This window comes from Scatophagus argus, chromosome 20, assembly GCF_020382885.2.
Source record: "Scatophagus argus isolate fScaArg1 chromosome 20, fScaArg1.pri, whole genome shotgun sequence".
NCBI classification, from domain to species: Eukaryota; Metazoa; Chordata; class Actinopteri; family Scatophagidae; genus Scatophagus; species Scatophagus argus.
The window spans coordinates 20,326,135-20,349,574 of record NC_058512.1 but is presented as its reverse complement, the minus strand read 5'-3'; the positions used below and the strand labels follow the sequence as shown (position 1 = coordinate 20,349,574).

The window sequence follows — 23,440 nt, the reverse complement described above, 5'->3', positions numbered from 1 at the left end:
GATTAGGCTTGGGCGATTTTTCGATTTCGATTTTAATCGCGATTTATAATTAATACGATTAGAAATTAAGACACATTCGATAACATTCGATAGCGCACGCCTTCACAAAAAAAATCTCCAACGTTTTCACGGGCACGCGAGCAGCCAATCATAACTAAACATTGACGCACGTAGCCCATCAGTTTTTGAAGAGAGCCACCACGTCACTCACATTAGGTTGTGTGTACAAACATACACACACGGGCCGCTGTGGTGGCTAACAGAACAGAAGCATCTCATCAAAGTTTGCGGCAAAGATTCTATAGCGTAGTGGTTGCAGCCACTACGGCGTGTCTCCAACCAAACAGGCAAGACTGTATAAAAATGAGCGAAAACTCGGCTGGGCAGAGTTCTGCACAGCATTTAAGCCTCAGTTCTTCCCAGGAGGAAATCGTTGAGAAGAAGGGTCAGAAGGGCTCGGCTGTCTGGAGGTACTTTGGCTATTTGAAATCGGATAAACAACAGAGCAAAGTCCTGTGTAAAATGTGTAGAAGTCACGTCCCTACTAAAACAGGAAACACCAGCAACTTATTTCAGCATTTAAAACAATATCACCCATTAGAGCACACAGAGTGCTGCCAGGTCGGTAGCCCCCTCGACCAGCAATAAGAGGAAGGCTGATCAACAAACCATACAGTCCGCTCTTTCCAGCGCCATGGTGTATGAAAAAACATCGAAACGACACAAAGACATCACACATGCCATCACACAATTCATCGCAAAAGGCATGCAGCCAATTTGCACTGTCGAAACAGCCGGGTTTAAAAATCTAATGAAAGTGATCGATCCTCGTTATCAACTCCCAGGCTGCAAGCACTTCTCGCAGACAGCAATCCAATTAAAAAAGAATGAAAAAATAGTGATTTCATGTATATCGTTTTATATATCGTTATCGAACATTTTGAACAAAAAAAATCGTATGATCATTTTTTCTAATATCGCCCAGCCCTACATGAGATTGATATGTATGTAAGATGGGGGGAGGAGTGGGATATGGAGTGATTTCCCATTGGTGCACATCACACATTGTGAGCAGGTTGGACTATCCTTCTGAAAAGGGGAAGGTTGTAGAAATGGTGTGGAGGGATGGATTATTTTTAGTGATCCTTTTGTTTGTTACAGTTTGTTTAGGACAGTGTTTCATGTGGTATGAACAGCTCAGGTGATTAGATAAAGGGTGGGCGCTCCTTCCTAACAAGCACACATTTAACTAAAGGGTAAATAATATTATGAGGTCTAATGGCTAAATATATCAAGATGATTAAATAGGTACAAACTAAATCAATTGCTACACCTCACTTTAAAGCAGCCCTGGAAACCTATCATAAAAACTTTTTAATCATAAAATTAGATCAATAGAGAGAATGAGAACAGTGTGGTAAGCTTTCAAAAAAGGAACCAACACAAGAATTGAAGAGCTTGAGTTTCAGATCAAAACCATGGTAAATGAGTTGTCACATTACAGCAACAACCAGTTTATTTGTGACTTGACCTAATAGCTAAACAAGATATACAATAAGAGGGTGGAATATGCCCACATTAGGTTAATAACAAGTTTCTGTGAAGATGGAGACAAATACAACAAACAACTGGTCCGAAGTCAGGTAATTTTAGGTTTAGATGGCTTTCTAGACAAATATTATAGGACGAACATTGATGTATTAGCATCTATTCTGACTGAGGTTTAAGCAGAAGCACTGGCGGGGGACTACCGCCATCAGCGTTCAGTGAATCACTAATCACTTTACAGCTAAAGTTTCATCAAAGGTACATCGTCAGCTGAGAATCTCCTTCATGTTATGTGGTTACGTCGTAAAGCTGTTCAGTTGCAGTGGTTACCATACTTGCTCTTAATTGTTTTATGATAGAGAGTGTTTGAAACCCATGAAGAAATAGTCATACATTCTGTCATTGTGTTACTATGGAACTATTATTACCATTCCTGCGGACCCCATGAAACCTTGGGGGGCCTTGGACCCCACTTTGAAAACCACTGGATTAAGTTAATAAATTCAGCACCACAAGCCTCAATTTTTTATGAATTGCATTGCATCACCCTTCTTTAATTTAGGAGGTGAGACTAGGCAGGAGGATCCTCCGTACCTACTGCTCCAGCTGAAGGTATGGACCTTAAACTTTGACTTTGTGACTATCAAACTGAGCTTCATTTATTCAAGGTTTCATGGGTATTAAGGTTTTTTGTTATGTTTTAGCAAGCAACTAAGTATTGGACCCCAAAGCAGAATGCTCAAACTACTTTTTTTTATGTTAAAGTTAAACGTAAAGGTAACATACATACATAACATTTATTTATATAGCACCTTATACAATCAAAATTGTCTCTAGGTGCTTTACAGAAACCCAGAGCCTGAACCCCCGAGCAAGCAGACAGTGGCAAGGAAAAACTCCCTTTTAACAGGGAGAAACCTTGGACAGGACAGAGAGGATGAAAGAGACAGAGAGAGAAAAACATACATGCAATAAACATCATACATTACAAAGGAAAACATGACAGGTTGTTATAATTGGAATTCTGAAAGACTATGTATTGTCTGTATTTGTTTTTTAGATAGATAGATTTAGATATGTTGTTCAAGTTAGTTACAGTATAATAGCACTACATAGAAGAACGACATGGGCAGATGTTGACAGTAGACACTGGGTTTGTCACTGGGTTTGTCGGAGGGCCAGATGAAGTTCAACATCTACATCTGGATGGAGAGAGACCTGCAGAATGATACAGAGAGAGAAAGAAAGGGAGAGACACAAAACTATGAGGAGAACTGGACACACAGTTAGTGACATAAAATAATGCATTATATGTTGATCTGATGAGGGGAGAGGAAGAAGAGGAGAGGAGGTGGGGGAGCAGAGATGGTGGTGGTATTGGGGAGGTGGAGGAACTGCTTGGTGGATCATGTTTGTGTCCCCCGGCAGCATAGGCCTATAGCACCGTAGGTATGATAGAGATTAAAGGTTAACAGTTAGTCAGACCTATTCTGCCTGTGGCTGTATATCAAGAAGTGACTGTAACTTTACCTACCAGCCCTACACACTTTTTTTGAGGCTAAATAAATGCTCTACTAAAGAGAAAGGTTTTAAGTCTAGTCTTTAAGTGGAGGTGGTCCCTCACAGTCGTACTGGAGGCCAAAGTAAAGACATCCAGAGAGAGAATATTATCAGCTATTCTAGTTCTAAGGTGTTTGGGGCCTAGAACAATGACCTCAGTTTTGTCTGAATTTAATAATAAAAAATTTAAGGTCATCCAGTCCTTTATGTCCTTAAGACATGCCTGGAGCCTGGCAAACGGCTCTGTTTCTTCAGGCTTTAACCTCAGGAGTCGACAGACGCGCCGGCGCGTCCTTATCACAAGACCACTTTAAGACGACGTAGCTGCAAGACGCAGCCTCGCTGAATCCCAAGTTTTTTGTGTGTCGAAAGTGGGCACTTCAAACTACATACCAGTTTTTAAATTTTGTTAATATGTCAAGTAAAACCCGAGTTATGATAAAAAACATACGCACTGTTTTTTTCATGACCATTGCCATCACGTTTGGTGCGCGATTGGTGCGCGTTTGGGGCGCGCATTTTATTCAAGAAGACGCAGTAAACACCACTGCATTGAGCGCACTTAATTCAGCGCATTTTCCCCAGTCGGATTTTAGAGTTTTGTGTGATTTTAGGTCCAGTGTGTCAATACAGTATGTCAAAATGAAAAAAACAACAGTAAATCACACTTGTGAGGTTGTGCTGATCAAAAATGATTCCAAAATGGCAAGATAAAAAAAATTCTAAGTTGAAATATAAAATTAGAATCAAAAATAGTCAACAACTGACAATTATACATGACTTCAGAGGGTTAAAGATAAGTACAGCTGAGTGTCATCAGCATAACAATGAAAGTTTATGCCATGTTTCTGAATAATATTTCCTAGAGGGAGCATGTATAAGGTGAACAGGATGGGCCCAAGCACTGAACCCTGTGGAACACCGAGATTAACCCTTGTATGCGAAGAGGAAACATCATTAATATGTACGAAGTGAAATCTATCTGATAAATATGATTTAAACCAGCCTAGTGATGTCCCTGTGATCCTAGTCTCTTGTTCTCATCTGTGTAACAAAATGCTGTGATCTACAGTGTTAAAAGCAGCACTGAGATCCAGTAGAACGAGTATGGAGACAAGCCCACAGTCTGATGCCATAAGGTCATTTGTAACTTTAACCAGTGCTGTTTCTGCGCTGTGATGGGCTCTGAAACCCTTCAAACAGACTGTTCCTGTGTAGGTGATTAATTAACTGACTTACAACCACTCTTTCAAGTATTTTAGACAAAAATGGGAGGTTAGATATCGGCCTATAGTTTGCTGAGATGTCTGGGTCAAGTGAAGTTAGGGTCTGATAACAGCAGTTTTAAACGCCTGTGGTACATGACCTGTTGTTAAAGAGAAGTTGATCTGATCTAAGAAGGAAGCGGAAAGACGTCCTTGAGGAGCTTAGTTGGGATGGGGTCTAAGAGACATGTAGTTGGGTTAGATTTATTAATGCTGGAGGTCAGCTCAGGGAGGTCTATGGGCAGGAACCTGTCCAGAGATGGAGTTGGACTAAAAGAGGTTTCTAAAGATGGCAGTATATCGGCTGTTGTGGGGACATCTTTATTGATGTTTTCTCCAATATTAGTGATTTTATTGGTGAAGAAACTCATGAAGTCTTCACTAATAAGAACTGCAGGAATACAAGGCTCAGCAGAGCTGTGACTCTTGGTCAGCCTGGCTACAGTGTTAAAGAGAAAATGTGGGTTGTTCTTGTTTTGCTCTATTAATGATGAATAATAAGCTGTTCTGGCTTTACAAATGGCATTTTTATATTTTATATCTTTCCAAGCCCTCTGGGATTTAACTGATTTGGAGGAGTACCACTTCCTGTCCATCTGTCTTGATACCTGCTTCAGTGTTCATAAATTTGAATTGTACCACAGAGCTAGAAATCAGGTTGATTGGAGCACACTACCTCTTCTCAGCTCTACCTCTCAGTAAACTTATATATACACACAACAGCATGTGACTTGCAGTTGTCTTTTTGGATTGAAAGGTATTTGGAGACAAAAGACAGTGTTGTCTGTCAGAGTCTGTTCACAATTATGCTGTTCAAGTGTTTCAGGATGTGTTCTCATGTTTTTATGGTACATACTTCTTTAGCTGTGTAACTGTCTTCAGCAGTAACATGCAGTGAATTTTTTTGCTGGGTAAGCAGTGACAATGTGGCATTACATTAGTTAGGCTATAGATCAACAAATATGCCTCGGTCCTACTGCAGAGTAGGTGAGATGTAGAGCTAATGCACAATCTGACCTAATCAATGAATACCTATAGCTTACAATGTGTTGGTACATGGTAGACTTATCATTACAAAATACCAGCCTTAGGGCAGTCAGGGAGACCAGTATCATCTGTCTCAGCATTCCGGAGGTAGTTTTTAAGAGAAGCCTGTGGCAAAACAAGCATACTATACTTTTAAAACAACTACTCAGGCTAGTGTTACTGAAGAATGTTTAATCCTGAAACAAATGGTTAATAATGAAAAACAGAAATAAAATAAATAGAATTTATAATATTATGAATTAATTAATAGAGCTGTGATGCAATATCAGCATTTCCTTTTGGCTTTGGTGACGCACTGCCTATCCTGAAGTACACAACTTTTTCTCTGTTCATTTGTATTATATTCTGGATTTCTCACACACATCTTAACTCACTGATTAGAAGCATGGTTATTTTCAAATGTGCAGCTTTGCATTGTTTGTCTTGGATTGTGGATTATTGAGAAAAATGCTGATAATGGTAAAAACCTTTTATTTCCGCAATGTGGACTCATATAGAAAAGATATGTGTTCAGCCTGATGGTGATGCAAAGTTATATGAAAGTGTTTTGAGGAGTTTCAGGAAGCAAACAACTGGTGTGAAAGCATTAAAATGATCAAATATATTTGTTATTACCTTTGATTCATCCAATCCCCTATTCATTGCCTACATATCTGTAACAAGTCCGATCTCATTCTCTCATATCTCACCTTTTGGGACAACCCTTGGTGTCTCATCCAGATGCAGGATGTACCCTTGAGCATCAGAGTGAGATGCACTGGGCTTAAATGACTGTCCAGTGCAAACACGTCTATGTCAGTATCAGAGCAACGACATAGCAAGACATGGTTCACAAACTGAGAAAATGCCAAGAGGGGTGGAGGTCACAGTTTTCACCCAGGAGACTGGAATTTGCATCCTGTGTGAAAAGAAACAAATATCACAGATCTTTTCCTAAACTAAAGCATGTGGTTTCTGTGCCTAAACTTTCTCTCTGCATTGGTACTACATACTAGATACTAAAGGGAAGATTTTGCATGTTGGTCCCAGATGTCAAAGCGTGCCTGAAAAAGCATCACTATGTAACAAGCTGGAGTTGAGAGAGTGTTGATATCAGCAACCAGTGAGTTAAAGGCTGCTTGAGTGACTTTGAAATGTTCAGCAATTCTGGTGACACACTTGTCAACCAATGACAGAGCCAAATACTGTTATTTAACTCATAACAAAAGTGGAAGTACTTCACTCTAGACTTCATTCTAGATGTTTCTGTGTTACAGTATGCATTTTGTGCTTAGGTTAAATTGGTAGCTAAACGTCTTGATTCCCTGCAGTAGAAACAGGGTGGAACAGTAGAAGTTAAAAGATAGCGGTTATCATCTGCAATACCAGGTAAACATCAAACATCAGTTCAATGGACAAAAAAGAGTGCTGATTTTATTTGCTGTGTAAGTTTGTTCTCCTGCACAGTGGAGTTTTGCATGTGGCCATTATGAAACATGGGATCCTGAAACATTGTTCACAAGCTCATAGAACACATGCAATGAAGGAAATGTGTGTGGCTTGAAGGACTGTTACAGGCTTCCCAGTTCAGTAAGTCTGAAGAGGAAAAAAGAATACGTAACACTCAAAATGCAGCTGAAATGCAGAAAAAATAGAGGGATAACATTTTGTGAGTTACAGTGTGTTGATTGACTCATTTGGTTAAAATGAAGCATATCTATTCATGGAGTCACACATTGAATCATGATGTCTGCCATGGGTCTGTGGAAAAAATGTTGACAGGAGGCTTGTCAAACTAATAGTAATAACCACATCCTACAACAGATGCTTTGTTAATTATAGTTCTGAGACAGGGGCTGCAGAGCAAGAAGAAAAAGTTTTTTGTGAAATGGGAGTTTTGTCGTTTATTCACAACTAAGATCACAGCTCTGTAATATTCTGCTATTTGTTACCTTCAGCTTCATATTCCTGCTTTCTTCCAGACTGTTTGGATAAAGGAAAGAATGACTAAGAGCTGGTTTGGAGAAAGATAAACAATTGACACTAGAGCTTTGTTTTACATGCATCCAAAAGCTTTCTTTTTCAGGGCTGACCCTAGTTTTCCACAGACCTGGTTTGGTATGCTCACACTTATTGGTGTGCCAATAAGCTGCAAATGATTCAGTCTCTTTTATTGTCTTGTCTTGGAGTCTTCGATTGGCTAAACATTTGAAGGGAAGAGTCTGCTTTTTTATGACATTCCTATTTTAACTCAGTCAGAAGGATGAAGTTACCCCTGTGTCAGCTGCCTCTGTGATGAGGGCTCTCATGGTGGGAAGATTGTCTCAGAGCAAGTAAAGTGGAAATTCCATTGCAAGTTAGTGATACCATCTGATAGTTCAGTGCCATTATACAGTTATTATGTCAGAGAGTCTACAATCTTGTTTTACATGCATGTCGATAAGAATGATGGAGCCTGTGTGACAAATGTAGTTCCAGCTGGACATGGTTTGTGCTTCAGAGGAACTGTACTGAGATCTGGGTAAGCCTTGATTTTGGCAAAATACTAATCTATTATAGTAGCTCTGCACTAAGGTGTAATGTGTGGTGATGTTATTGAAGAAACTAAATTTGTTGTGTTGTCTTAAGGCAGGTGTAAAGAATCATCACGTAACACTTTTGATGAGTGTTGTGTGACAAAAATGACAAAATATTTTTGACCTAGTTCCTAGACATGTCCTGGAGACCTCAAGAAATGTATTATTGTTACTATATACTATATGTATTGTAGTATTACTGTCATACTATGTCACACAATGTGACAGTGTCCACAGAAGTAGCCCTCTGTAGCCCTCAGCTGTAGGGGAGCCGCCAGACAAACTGCCTTCACCATGTTGACTGACAGCAGATAGCTAACCCTAGCAAGTGAGGAGAATCTGCTTCTCACAGATTGGAAGCTGATTAATGAATGCAGATACTGTTATTGTTTAAAACATAGCAGGACATTTGTATGGTTTTAACAGCTGTCTGTGCAGATTACACTTTACTAAAAGTGACACAAATATGTTGAGCGTAAAAGTACTAATTCTGCGGTTACCATGGAGACAGCTTAAAAACTTCACTCGAGCATAAACTGCGAACAACATGCAAATGTTTAATTTCTGTCTAGCAGCAACCTACTGTACATCAAGCTTTACTAATAGCTCACGTTATTTTGAGGCATGCATGTCCTGCTGAAGTAGGCTTATCAAAGCTGACAATCAATCCACCGATCAGTTGTAAGATTATAACAACTTGCCTAATTTTGAGTGAGTGCTGTGGTATCTGGCACCAAGCCGTCAATAGCAGATCCTTTAAATCCTGTAAATTGCGTGGTGTGGCCTCTGTGGATCAGACTCATCTTTCCAGTACACCCCACAGATGCACGATAGGAATGAGAGCTGGAGAAATTGGAGGCTAAGTCAACACTCTGTAGTTGTGTTCCTCAAACCATTCTTGAATAATGTTTTCAGTGTGGCAGGACACGCGTAGTGAACTTGGTCAGCAACAATGCTTTGGGTAGGTGGTAAAGTATCATCCACACTTTCCTTCTTCCCATAGTGCATCCTGGTGGTACATCCTCCCAAGGTAAGCGACGCCAGGCTACCTTCTTCCATTGCTCCATGGTTCAGCTGTGATGCTCATATGCCCATTGTAGGCGCTTTTGCACTGTGTGTTCTCACATCTTTCTGTTGGAACAAGCATAAACTTTTTCGGCAAGCTAAGCTACAATAGCTCTTCTATTTGACCGAACAAGACACGGCAGTTTTCATTCCCCACATGCATCAGTGAGGTTTGACCACCCATGACTCTGTTGCTGGTTCACCCATTTTCCATCTTTGGCCCTTTTTTTATTTGCCGACCACTGCAGAGTGTGAACATTCTACAAGAGCGGCAGTTTTGAAGATGCTCTGACCCAGTCAGACCCAGTCATTTAACCATCACAATTTGACCCTCATCAAAGTTGCTCAGATCTTTACGCTTGCCCATTTTCTCTTCTTCCAACAAATCAACCTCAGGGACAACATGTTCCCTTGCTACCTAATATATCCCACCCACTGCCCAGTGCAGATAATTAATGTTATTCACTTCACCTGTCAGTGGTCATAATGGCATGGCTGATCTGTGTATTTTAGTTATTGTAGGGCTACTCTGTGTTACACAGGTTCGGGAAATAACAAATTACACTACAATTAGATCAAATAAAAAATTGTAAAAAAAAATTGTTTTCGAGGATTACTTGATTGTATTTTTGATTATGTCTTTGAAATAAGACAGTTTAAGTCACTTAAGATTAAGAAACTATTTTTTATGATCAGTTCTCTTTTAACTCATGAAAAGTGCATTTGACAGAGGGTTTCTTAGACAAGTGTGCCACTCTGTGGAAGACATATGTCATCAGCAACACCACCTTTGACATTGAAGTTTCCAGGCCATGTTGTTGTTTTGTTTTTGCATCTCTGTGCTGTCGATAGACCTGGCCAGTGTCATTATGTTTTGGATTGTCTGTCTGACTGTCTCATTCTTGTGAATGCAGTATCTCACACCTGGAGGAAATTTCACTACATCCAGCACAAATATCACTCTGGACTTAAGAAGAAACTGATTAGCTTCTGGTGGTTAAAGGTCAAGGTATCTGTGACCTCACATGTTTTTAATAATAGCCTACAAATTCATACAATTATTATGGCATAATTTCACACTTTTTAACAGGATAAAATGATGAACAGATTACATTTTATATCGAAAAGGTCAAACTTCACTGTGAATTGAACTTCACAGTGACGTTAGGATGTCAGGTATACAGTTGCAAGGCATTAATTCTAGTTTGTGTTAATGGATAATAGAGTTTTTATTCCTTTTTATTTCTTTCCAAAAATTCAAATGTAATATGTAATCAGGAACTGACTACATTTCAAAGCAATCTGACCTAACCCTGGTCATACAAACTCATAAAGTGTGTGTAAGTGTGTGAGGGGGTTCACCTTCATGTAACAAGTAGTACTTGTAAAATTATTTGTTTTTAGATCTAAGGGACTTAATTACCACTGAGCCTTACAGCTGCACTAGGTGCTAATTTGCTACAAAACATACTGAATGCCTTGGTTGCCACTTAAGAAAGGATGCAGGCCTTACCTGGTGCACTGGTACTTCTCAAGCCTTGTCATCAAGCTCCTCCTCTGTGTCACATATACCTCTTGGAACTGGAACTGACCAAATGGAAGGTTCTCTGTAAGAGTCTTTGGTTGGAAACTATTGGCCCTAGGGACATATTTCGAGCACTGGCTTTTTGATGTGTATTACTAAGTAATGTTCAATCTGTGAGTTTGTGTACAAAGATTTCACATCTTTTGTAATCATGTATGTATCTTCCCTTTTTTTGTACTTGTTTTTACTGAATTTTGTTCAACATTTCAGCAGTCGCCTGGATATAAGATTGTAGGCTTGGAACAAAATACTTGATGTGGTCATTAATGAAACCGGTTCCAGATTGTCACTGACAATGGGTCTGTCAGGCAGATTTAATTGATTTTTTCTTAATCTTTGGCAACATGTAGACACAGGGCAGTCTTGGATTTTTTCTCTTGTTCCTCATTTCCATTAGTTAACACTGAAGGGGTTCCAGTGGATGGGAGAATAATACTGTGTATTATTCAGTTGTCTGTGTGCTTTCTGGAGTTCTTTCCCAAATGATTGCGCCCCATCTTTACCAACACTCTTTACGATGATGTTGTTATTGCTCTCTAGCCAATTAATGGTCTGTCAGTTAATTTGATTTACTTTATTTCTGATTATTACATTTTAGAGATGGAGAAATTTACACATTTGTTGCAATTGGACAAACACTCCAATTCAGACCAGACCAAAGTGATATATGTTGTATTTCCGCTGTCAGCCAGGAGCAGTAGTGCCAGACAAGCTAATCAGCAGGATGTACTGGTACTTAACCACATACAGATACACAATATAGACAAAAGTATTGGGACACTTGACATTACACCAACAGGGACTTTGCTGATATTACATTCTAAGTGCATGGATCGTTGATGTGGCGTTCTTCCACTCTTCTCGGGAAGCTTTCTGCAGGACTGTTGAGTTTTTTTTCTGCAAGATTTTTTGCCCATTAATGCAGTGCAGTGTTTGTGAGGTTGGCCACTGGCTCACCTTCTTCGTTACAGTTCATCCAGGTGAGGTCCAGCCTCTGTGCAGGCTAGTTCGTGTTTTTCCACACCGGACTCTTCTGGCCATGTCATTGTGGACCTTGCTTTGTGCACTGGGGCGCAGTTGTGCTGGGGTGAAGGAGGGTTGGGTTCCCCAGGCTGTTGCTGTGGGGATGGAGGCAGAAGCATTATCCAAAAATGTCTTGGTGTGCTGAAGCATTAAGATTTTCCTTCACTGAAAAACAGTCTCACACCACACCTGAATTCAATAATGAAGAGGTGTATCTGAATACTTTAATTGAGCTAACAACATTATTTCTGCCTCTGAAGTAGCTCTACCATCAAGAAATGTTTGTAAAACACCAGTTTGTTCTCTGCAAACTGTTAAGTCAGCCCTCGCTGAACTCAATGAAAGGTTAGAAGTGAGGGCATAAAATGCAGAAGGGGTGGGTGTGCCAGAAGGCCCTCAGTCAAAACCCCAGTAGATGGAGCCATGGCCTCTCAGTTCTCAAAGGACCCTTTCATGGTGGAGGCAGCAGGCTGTTGGAATGCAGCGGCAAGGAGTTTTATTCAGCTCTGGTTGGAAAAGCATCCTATTGCCCCCAGTCAAGGCTAGATACATGTCATCAGTCAAGGACAGCCACCCTGTTGCGACTTGTATGACCAGACTTAATAAAGCTCACCTTAGTTCTTGGTCATCTTGGTTTTCTTTTACTGTACGGACAGAACATTAATTTACTATATTACTACGGCTTTATTGTATGGAAGAGTGGACTCATTGGTACCTGGCAGCAGCTACTTATCAAGACTAAAACCCCACATGTGGCCCCTAGAGGCTGCAGTGTTCATTACAACCAAAGCAAGTAATATTTACATTTATTGCTGAGTATGGCACTAGAAAACAGTTCATTATTAGAATACTTAATTTAACCATTAAATTCATCTCTTGTGTGTTAAACAACCCAGGATTTTAGTACCCTGTATAATTCATTCATTTAATTTGATTGAGACAAATCAATTTCATTTGTCTGGACAGAGCTGTACAGCGTCCATTTAACTTTTTCCCATAATTATAATTAATTAACTATTCTGCTGAAAAACACCTCATACTTTTACACCTAAAGGTCACTAAATATAATATAAATATCACTAATATCTTGAGGATTGTGCATAATATGTCTTGGCTGAAATGAAAAGAAAAGACTAGAGATAGTCTCCAGGAAGAAAAAAAATGATTTCAAATTCATGCAGAGAAACTTTCTTCCATGCCAGGTTATATCCATGGTGGCTTCAGCTGCAGTGCATCTCTCTATTTAAAAAGTAAGGAGCAAAGTGGAAGGTACCCCCACCAATATACGGAGCCTCCATTTGATGTCTCCTTGTGCACATGAAAGGAAATACATTTTCTATGAAATGTGAAAATGTGTGCCTGTGCCTTCATCAGCACAGCTATCCATTCATTTCTTTTCTGATTGTGGTGGCAGCAGGGCCATCTGTCCCCATTGGGCATCCATTGGAAGAAGTGTGAACTCTCCCTAAGCACTCAGAGTAGTCATGTTTTATACCAGCTTTAGTTTTAATACTTCTATCCTCTCTCTGGCTGTCTCTGCAGCTGATCCAGGTCTGTCAGTTGATTCAGATGGTCTGGTTGAACCTCAGAGTGGAGCTGCACCCACAGCTGACGGTAAGATAAATGTTTGTCATTCTGTTTTATGAGCGGTTATCAGTGTGTACAGTCAGTTTCAAAATCATGTACCATTCATCTAAAGACATCTAATCATGTTGCATGTCATTTGCTAAATTCATGCAAAAATAAAAATGTGAAGAGCTACATGCTAGAATTATTTCTTATTTATTTGCCAGGCATAATGAGTTTCCTGGAGTCTTGTCATTACACATAGGTTGCGGGGTTTGGCACTTCTGAGAAAAAACCAACCTAAAAGCCTATGCTCATATCTTGCAACCAGCACTGTTGCTGAAGATGCTGCTCACAAGTATTTGGCAGATAGATAAGGTGCTGTTCTTAAAAAATACTTAAAGCACATAAATAATTCTACATTTTTTATGTAGAATTTGTAGCAAATTGGTTTGATCTGAGACACATGGAATGATGGCTGCACTGCAAGAGATGAAGGTTCTTCAAGGAACTTAACTACAGAAAGATTTATGATCTTATCAGTAGGAAAATGACCGGTAAGGTGAGTTAAAAGCTTTTTGCCATAAGAGGTAAGGCTTTAGCTGATTGTTGAGGGTTGGAACCTGCTGGCACTCAGTGATTTACTGGTTAGCCTCCGAAGTCTGTAAGAGGGCCACCAAACCTTGAAAACTCCCTGGGCAAGTAATATGGATATATATATCCAACGGCACGCAGTTCCACATCCTTCACTGTTCCACATCCCTCCCCCTTTGTGCTTACCACTACCAACGCAGTCTCTGTCCGCATGGACCGTATGGAAGTCCATCACTGTTATTATTGTTGTTACTATTTACACATCCACAAAGTTGCTAATGAAAGATTTAATTTTAAATTTTTTTAATCATGAAAGTTTTTTTTTTATTTTTTTAATTTCCCCTCAAATCCCCCAAAAGACTCTTTACTGTGGTCTTTGCTCTCTTTTCTCTTGCTATGGCGTTCTTCTTCTCTTGTTCCAGACTTTCCACTCTTGCTAAGGCTTCATTAACTCTGGCCTTAAGAGAGGTAGGAGAGGCAGGCCTGGACATGGTTTGATTGTCTCACTTCACACACATCAATTTGCCCCACTAGAGTATGACCCACATTCTTTCTTATAGTCATCACCTGTCAGAGCCACTGCCAGCACTGTGTGTGTGTGTGTGTGTGTGTCATGGATGGAATAACACCATCTCTGAGTTGGACAATCTGACCTGTCCTATCAAAATCTCCCTGCTTAAAATGTTCACTGCAAAGCACGGATGAATCACATGCAGTGAATCTTTCTCCCCTCAAAGCCACTTCCCACTTCTTCCTAATGTCTTTGTCTTTGGCAAACCTTCAAAATGAAAACAGGACATTTGGGAGAAACATTTTACAAAGGAATACAAGCCTTTTTTCTACCTTCTTCTTCCTATTTTTCTATATCCTATCTTCCTATTTTCTATTATTCCTATTTACTTCTTCTTCCTATTTTCTTCTTTCAAATGTCTTAGAACCTTTCTTCAGCAAAACTCCTATTTTGATCTTGATAATGAACCAAAGCTGCTGAAATTGTGAGTAAGCTAGTTTGCAAACTATTCGACAGTCAGATGTTCTGTTGTCTGATTTTGCTAGTGGACATAAATACAGTACAGTAATATGCTATTCCAATAATATTGTTCAATCTTACTTGCGAAAAGTAATTCCAAGCCCTGTTTTCAATAGTCCGCCGATTTGTACAGCAATACGTTGCACAGTGCTCAAGCATCTTGCTGCTTTGGTAGTTTACGGTAGAATGACCAGTTCAAGATGGCCACATTTTTCATGCCAAAGCAGCAAATGTGGTGTGTACTGTTTATTATGTCTATGGGTAGAACATAGGAGAGTAAGTCATCCCTGCCCAGGTCCTCTCCTAATTGGACAGAAGTAAGACACAGACAGGGCTCTCAAGTTTTGAACTGAGTTCAGAGTGAGATTTTGGTGGCGGCAGTGGTGGAGGTTTAGTTGGGGTGAGGATGGGGCTCTGATCTAACAAATTACACAAAAATTCATACAAATAAAAATATTTATTCAATTCAATTTTAAAGGTGGTGGGATCTTGGGGCGTGGGGATATCCATGTCCTCTTCCTGTGGCTCATGGAGAGGAAGTAGTTCCTGAAATCTAAAAAGAGCACCATGTGTAAACTGAACTGATTAAGGATTTGTTTTGTGACCATGATCAAAATTAAACAAAGTATTCAATATGTTGAAATCCTGGAAAATGTGGAAACCCTTGCCTGTCTACAAAGTATAGGGTATCTTCCACCCCACACTCAGCATTAGTGCAAGTGATTGAAGGTATTCCTCTGTAAGCATGCCATTTTATCCATAGACTACATGTATAAGCCTACATATATTTTATGCCTATTCCATCAGATCAAAGATATCACCCAACTCAGAACAACAAAAAGTATATTTTAGGTCAATGAGCACACAGGTTTATCTCCTCCTTATGTGACACTTGAAAGTATTACCTGGCAGTTGGTATAGTGGGTCCTTGTAGGGAATGTCCTGGACTTCCTGGCCTAGCTGTCTCCTCCTCTAACCTGGCCACCTTTTTAGGGAGCTGATCCTTCTGAGCGAAGCATGAAAGAATGCTCATTTGCCTTCCCTGACATTTTTGAAGACAAATGCAATAATTAATACTATGCATTGTCTGAATAAAGTATAATTAAATAGCCATCAAGCAAAGCAGAACTTTATCTCATTAATTGCAAAGTCCTCCTAGAAGTGGGTCTCAACTGCTTTGTGAATTACTCTTAAGAAAAAACTATATTTATTTAGTTTAGTTAAGTAGCCTGCACTGGTGGCCAAGACAAACTGTTAGCTAACATTACAGATTACCAGCTGCCTGGACAAATTATTCAGTGGCGGTTCCAGAGAGCTAAAGCTAAACATAAAATGTGTATAATACCAGCCTTGAAAATATGTTACTTACTACTAGATTGATTAGCGAGCTACTGCTAGCGTAACCTCTGCAAACTAACACCCGAAAGTCAGGATAGATAACTAACTAAAGCTTCCATGCTAGTGGAGCATGACTAGCTTGCTGGCCCAGCTGCTGCCTGACCAACATAAAAACATTGATGATAAAGATATCTGGGCTAAAAGAAACAATTGAGTACCAAAATGCATTTAATATAAAAAGGACAGGACTGTACGTAGAGACAATGTTCCCCAGCAACGGAAATCAAAAGATGAGATGACTTACCGTACTCATAGTAAATCGTCCTCTTCCACGCTGATCATCAGAGTAGCGAGATCAGTGTCACTGGCTGTAACGTTGTTGTAGCATTACTACCTAAATCTGACCCGGATACAGCAAGGCTATTTTTGATTGGCTATTCGGTAGCTATATTCTATTTGATCGGCTGGTGCGTGGCAGGCGCCTTCTGAACTCTGGGGGAACCGACTTGATTCTTACCTGTACCACTGTTATAGATATATTAAAAAATAGCAGCGCAACTTGGTGGACGTTACCCTGCTAATTTCTCTGCGTGAGAAATACAAGGTGTGGCGTGTGCCCGTGTGAGACTTGAGAGCCCTGCACAGGGAAAAGACACACTGGAGAAATACTCAATTCTAAGAAAACTAACTGTTTCTCTTTGGTCTTTTAATGCTAAGCACATCTTAGGCACCAAACTTCGTCCATGCAAGTGAACACAAGTGTACATGTGCAAATGTCGTTGCATTCTCAAGCGTGCAGTGTCAATTTTGTTAGCAATTTTCTGTATAGTTTTTTGTCGAAAAAAGCTTATTAGTTTTAGTCACATATCAGTCATTTTTATCCTTTAGAATTTTTGTTCAATTTTAGTCAACATCTCAATGCATTTTAGTACATCTTTAGTCAACGAAAAGGCTTTACATTTTTGTTGACCTTCAGAGTGAATGTTTTCGTCTTTTTAAAATAATCAAATTAGGCCAATGCAAATCTTAGAAACTGGAATCAAGGTGACAGTATAAGGTGTTAAAATTTGAAAAGCAACATTTCACCCTCTTAACACTTGTATAATTTCCAGATTTCTCTACTATCTGAAAAGATAAGAAGCTTCTATATCATCAGCACCTCCATTTATAGCTCATAAAATAGCTTGTGTGACACAGATAAGCAGTTACCAAGTTTCAGTTGTTTGTATTTTCAGACTTCCTCAGCCAGCCTTTCTTCCACGGTTGAACAGTGAGCTCATGGCAACAATCAGGCCTCTCACCTGTATTAAAAAATTCATTAATGATTAGAAATAGGTTTACTACGGTTGTGCCTTCTAGATTTTTAGCCCCATAGCCTTGTCAGTGTGACCCCTTATCAGAATCAGAATCGGAATTGCCTTTATTGGCATGTAAGTGAAGAGGTTTCACATTACTAGGAATCTGCCTTAGTGATTGGTGCAAACATAACATATAAAAACAAGTAGCATATTAGACTTAGACTTAGACTTTCTTTATTTGTCATTTGGATTTTCATTGCAAAAGAAATTTCGGTACAGTGGCTCAAGCATAGCAGGAATTACCGACATATTCTTTTAAAAGAAAAAAAGTAAAAAATATAATATATACCCAATAAATATGCAGTAAAAAGTACTTGAAAAATTAGATATTTTGTATAAAAAGTCAGTCAGCATATATACATATGTAATTATTATTGCACAGTTAGTATTTGTAATAAATAGTACTTTTGTAGATTGCACAGAATATAAATATATTGCACAGTAAATAAATGGGCTGTAGTCCTGAGTGGTGTTTGTGTGGGTGAGGAGGGGAAGTGATCAAGTAGAGTTAAGTAGTCTTATGGCATATGGAAAGAAGCTGTTTGCGAGTCTGGTTGTTCTGTTCCCCACCGCATGCTGCGGAATCTTCTGCCAGACTTCAGCAGTGAGAACAGACCGTGGTGAGGGCGGGAGGGGTCACTGGTGATGTTGTGGGCCCTGGTCAGCGAGGAGGGGTCTGAGGTGGACTCTGGTGGGTTGTCTTCTGGGGTGTGGGGGGTGTGAATGTCCGTGTTGATGGGGTGTGTGGAGGAGTCAGGGCTGGCTGATAGTCCATCAAAGCGACAGTAGAGCTCATTCAGACTTTTGGCTAGTCACAGGTCGTCAGCAGAGTGGGGGGCTTTGGGCTTGTAGTTGGTGATTTGCCTATGGCCTTTCCACACAGAGACCGAGTCGTTAGCTTATCCTCTGAGTATCAGTTGTGTTATAATTTAAGGGGAAGCTTCAGCACTGCTGCTGCACGGTCTGTTTAATATCAGACTAGGGAAATGGAATGTCTTGTTTGTATTGACGGTAAGTAGTAATAGTTTTCATAAACATTTTGGAATCATTCTTTGGAACGGAAAGGAGGCACTGCAGAGTATATAGTTATTAAGAAATAATTAATCCTTGTTTTAATTTTTTAATTTAAATGTTTAGATTTTTTCATTTTAGGTGTGGTTTCAAAACACATTGTTCTGTATATGTAATGTTTAAAGTAGTAAGTACAGTTAAAAAATGAATTAATTAACCTTTAAAGTAGGAAAATGGACGGAACCTCAGGAAGACAAAAGAGGAGGGATCCCTCTCCTAGGATGGACAGACACAGATGATGTGTGTATAGAATAAACTAACATAACACTAACATAAACTGACATTTTTTTTTTCAAGATGGTGCTGTCCCAGATGGTAGCCTGCAGCTGCAGCTCTCGTTGTGTTTTTTAAACTTTATATAATCTGGAATTTCCCAGCCTGGGAACAATAAAATACATCTATCTATCTATCTAGTATTACAGTACAGACAATTACGATAACAGAATTATTGATCATAAACATATATGAAGAATATGGATTTGGGGGGGCATCCTTTCCACTATAACAGCCTGGAAAGCAATCACATCAGAAGCAAAGCTCAAGTACTCAGTTGATACAGATAGGAGAAAAGAAACAAATTATTCAAGAGATGCAAATTGCAGGTTTCCAGTGTAAGTCTTACAGCTTGTATAAAAAATTGTGATTTTCAAATGATTTAAAAAAAATAATGAAACTTTTTTTCTGTTCCCTGACTGCATGCCGCTTATAGGAAAATGAATGACAAATTTATTCTTTTTATGTTGACTTGTACACCAACACTGCGATACAATGACCAACATAATTTCAAACATCAAAAATTAAGACAATCGTAGTTACAGATCTACAAATTTCCACAGATTGAGACCACCACAGTTGACAAATGGCAATTGGTATCCATTAAGCAGTCAATAAAGATGTTCTGATTACTCAAAGCAAGTGAAGCAAAGATCAAATCTGTGGAGTTGTTATCTATTTTCAGAAACATCATCAGACTTTTTCTTGGGGGGGCTTTTTGCCTTTTATTCATATAGAACAGCTGAGGATATTACAGGAAGGGGGGACAGAAAGAAGGGATGACACGCAGCAAATGAGCCACAGGCAGGACTCAAACCTGTGGCCACTGCAGAGGACAGACAGCCTCAGTACATGGGTCACACACTCTACCAACTGAGCTACAGGGGTGCCCTATCCTTGGATGTTGAGAAGAACTGCCAGCTTGACAAATTTTCTCAGGGGCACATTAAAAAGTCAAGTCCAAGTCCAGTCAAAAGCTACTTCTTTAATACTCAAGTTATTGCCGTAGCAGTTAAATCCATAAGTCTGTCATAAAACTAAAGTTAGATGTCCAACACATTAATTCATTGTGAAAGGTGCAGTACTACATTGTAAGTAAAGACTGTGTGGCGACATCAGTGAAACCTGTTCTTTGGAGAGCTCTGTTGTGACCAGCATCTGAAGCTGGGCACACATCTTTGTTTTTCCATTGCATAAATCAGTCCAGAGTTTGACTGCTGCTCGAAAGGCAAACAGTACTAAGAGCCAAGAAATTTCTGTGTGTGTTTATCAATGTCTCTGCACTCAACTGGTCCCTTTTTTCCTAATGCAGTATTTGCATAACCGATAGCGAGAGTCAAGTAGAAATCCCCAGACATTTCTGCATCAGAAAGAAATCAATGCATCAGGAAGAAAAGGCTGATGAAAAAGAAAGAGGAGAAAGACAAATGAGTTCATCAGCACAGCTATCCAGACCAAAGTGATCTTTAAAACTTGAAGTCCTAAGTCTCAATTTCTGCATTACCCAGGACTAAAACACAACTTTAGACACCAACAGCAAGTTGAAATGTGGTTGAGCCACCTGCCATGTGTGAAACCATAGATGGTTTCACACTGTGCCTTGTAAATACATGTAAAGGCAGATTTCAAACTATTATCATCATCAAACTGTTATCAAGGCAAAATTCTTGGAATTTGTGTACTTCATCTAGACAACATACAGCAATTTATTTTTAAGATTGATTGCATAAGTCATAAACTTATGTTGATTATGCTCTAATTCCATTGACTGAAAGAGTTTACATGAGCACAGAATCCAAAATACAGTCCAAAAGTCTGTTTTTGAGATACAGTTTTGAAATTTACCACACCACATCTACCATGCTCTGCTTCTTAGTCTTAATGCTTCCCTCAGGCTTTTAGCTCTTTTTGTTTTATCTCCTCAAGGGTATTTTCTGGAGTTCCAGGAGCCAGTTAACAACATCACCCATTTCCAGGGCCAAACAGCCACATTGCACTGCAAAGTGGCAGGAAACCCACGACCATCTATCCGCTGGCTGAAGAATGATGCCCCTGTTGTTCAGGAGCAGGGACGAATAACCATCCGCAAAACAGATGCAGGATCCAAGCTCCGCATCCAGGACCTGGACACCACAGACACTGGCTATTATCAGTGTGTCGCCTCAAACTCACTCAAGGTCATCTCCGCCACAGGTGTCCTGTATGTCAAACTAGGTAAAGTTCACTTTTATATTTATATGATGACTTATACTCCTTTCACACTTGACGAAAAACCACTCTCACCCACTATCAGTGGGTACCAGGGGTCCAGCATTCATTTCTGTGTTAAATGACTCAGCAGTAGTCACAGGTATTTTTTGTCTCCAGCTCTAATCTGCTGTGATGAAAACACTATACACTTCCATCCACATCTTTTCAAGGATTATTCAGTCTGAATTGAGTTTGAAAGAGAGACTGAAATAAAAGATATAAAAACGTGACCTCATTAATATTTGTCAGTACCCGATCATTATTGCTCATGTGCAACTTCCAGCAGATTTGGGAAGGAAATGAGATGGTTCACTCTTTAGCTATTTCCATCATTAACTCATGAAATAATAATGTGTATGAATCAAAATGTTAGTAAGACTTATTTAAAGCAAGTTTCAATGTTTTCTGGATGCAATCTGATGAGATACACATTCTGCTTGTTTCTACTGTTCTTTTTTCCAGAAAGGCAAAAGTTAATCACCTTTTTAGGCATGTTTATGCATGTTTAAAAAAACCTGCATATATCTTATTTTGGTGTGAAAATGGTATTATTATAGTTATTATATTATAGTTATTATTATGTAGTTATAGTCATTTAGGCTTAAATGATATGAACTATGTTGAAGGCTAACTTTTAATTTTTGATTTTTATTTTTTATTTTTTGCCACCTCAACTTTTGCTGAGGTAAAATGAGTTTGTTGACACAAAGGTCTCAATGAGATCAGCAGTTTGTGAAAAGAGCATGCTTTTTGACAGTAATAACCCTAAATGTTTCTTGCACTGTAAAAACTGTCAGGAAGCCATGGTTCTTAATTTTTTATTTATTTTCTTATTTCGCATTTACAGGACAGATGCCCACACGAGGTCCTGATGAATCGTAAGTGAAGATCTTCTATACATGTGTTTGTTGAGTGTTGAGTGAGTGAAGCAAAAGCACTCCAAATTAAGGATATGTTTATTACTGCCACTCCAGAAATTAAGATCTTTGTAGTATTTGTAGCATCACTTACAAGGAACAACATCTGTACAAGATCTTGTACCAGGCGGAATCGCAAGCAAATCTGTCTGATCTTGATACTATTTTTTTTTACAAAAATACATGCAAGAAGTGGAAATTAAATGGTGGAATGGAAATTGAGGGCCATGTAGCTTAGAGAGGCAGGTTAGGCCTGATGGGTGGTGAGGCAGTAGTCTGGGGAGAATGACTTTTTCTAGAAACTTGTAATGGAAGGGTGATGTGGAGATGGGTCTATAACTAGAGAGTCAAGGTTAGGTTTTTTCAGGAAGGGGTGAACCACAACTTGTTTGAAGTATGAAGGAACAGAGCCAGTGGATAAAGAGCTGGTAACAATGGCAAAGAAGCTGGATCAACCAGATTGCATGAATAAAAAAGTGGGGACAATGTCAGCTGGCAGCTTCATCTTTGAGACTGTTTCCAGGAGAAAAGTTGGTGAACAGGGCCGGTTCTAGGCAGGCACATATGAGGGGGCACTCAGAAATGTGAAGGGGGCACCATGCGTACACATCATGCTCCAGCACTTTTTTCCCCTGTGCTTATAGTAACAGTGTTTTCTTCATTGAATTGGGTTGTTAGCTATGAGTCCAACCCCAACCTGGAGAAGTGGACAGCACTTTGTCAGGCCTGTCTAACTTGGGTATCCCATCTGAAGACTAAGCTCCTGCTTTGCCATGGTACCAGGCAGGATTAAATGATCTTAATGTTGTACCAAATGCACGCTTTGGGTAACTACCCAGTATTGGCTGAGATGGTGCATTGCCATTTAAGTCATTAGGTAGCTGAGCAGGCTGCTTTGGGGCAGCACTTGTTGGGGAAGGTACAGGAGAAGCAGTGCTTGCTGATGCTAAAGTAGTAGTTATGCTAGCTGCTGTCTCTGGTGTACTAGCAGCAGCATCATTGCTACTACTATCAATACAGGCAGGAGCAGCACTGCACTTTTTAACAGCTCTGAAAAACAGATGCATTACACAGCATTAACTTTCTCTTTGTGAGCTGCTGAAAGCTGGAGAGGAAAATAAGTAAGCTGCCTTTGTAAAAACCGCTGTGATTATTTGAAACAAAACAGTGCAGAACTGTTTGTGAGAAAACGCTGCTGCTTCTGCTGCGTTCAATTACACTCGGAACTTGGAAAGATCTAGGTCGGAAATTCCGACTTCCGAGGTAAATGTGTCTCACTGCGCAACCTTGGAAAACATGACTGGCCACAGTAAGTTGATGAGCATTTAAAATACTTCTAAGGAAGTACATTAGCTACTTAAGGGAGAGAGGAAAAGAGAAACGTCATATTCCGAG

General features: G+C 39.6%; 1 protein-coding gene across 1 annotated transcript in view; it reads left to right on the top strand.

Moving 5' to 3' along the window:
• Window positions 1-23,440, top strand: part of ror2 (receptor tyrosine kinase-like orphan receptor 2) — a 51,345-nt gene that overhangs the window by 7,375 nt on the left and 20,530 nt on the right. The window contains exons 2-4 of the mRNA XM_046375233.1: window positions 13,191-13,262; window positions 20,805-21,092; window positions 21,976-22,006. Of these exons, the coding sequence (XP_046231189.1) occupies window positions 13,191-13,262; window positions 20,805-21,092; window positions 21,976-22,006 (391 nt within the window). The remainder of the gene's footprint in view (window positions 1-13,190; window positions 13,263-20,804; window positions 21,093-21,975; window positions 22,007-23,440) is intronic.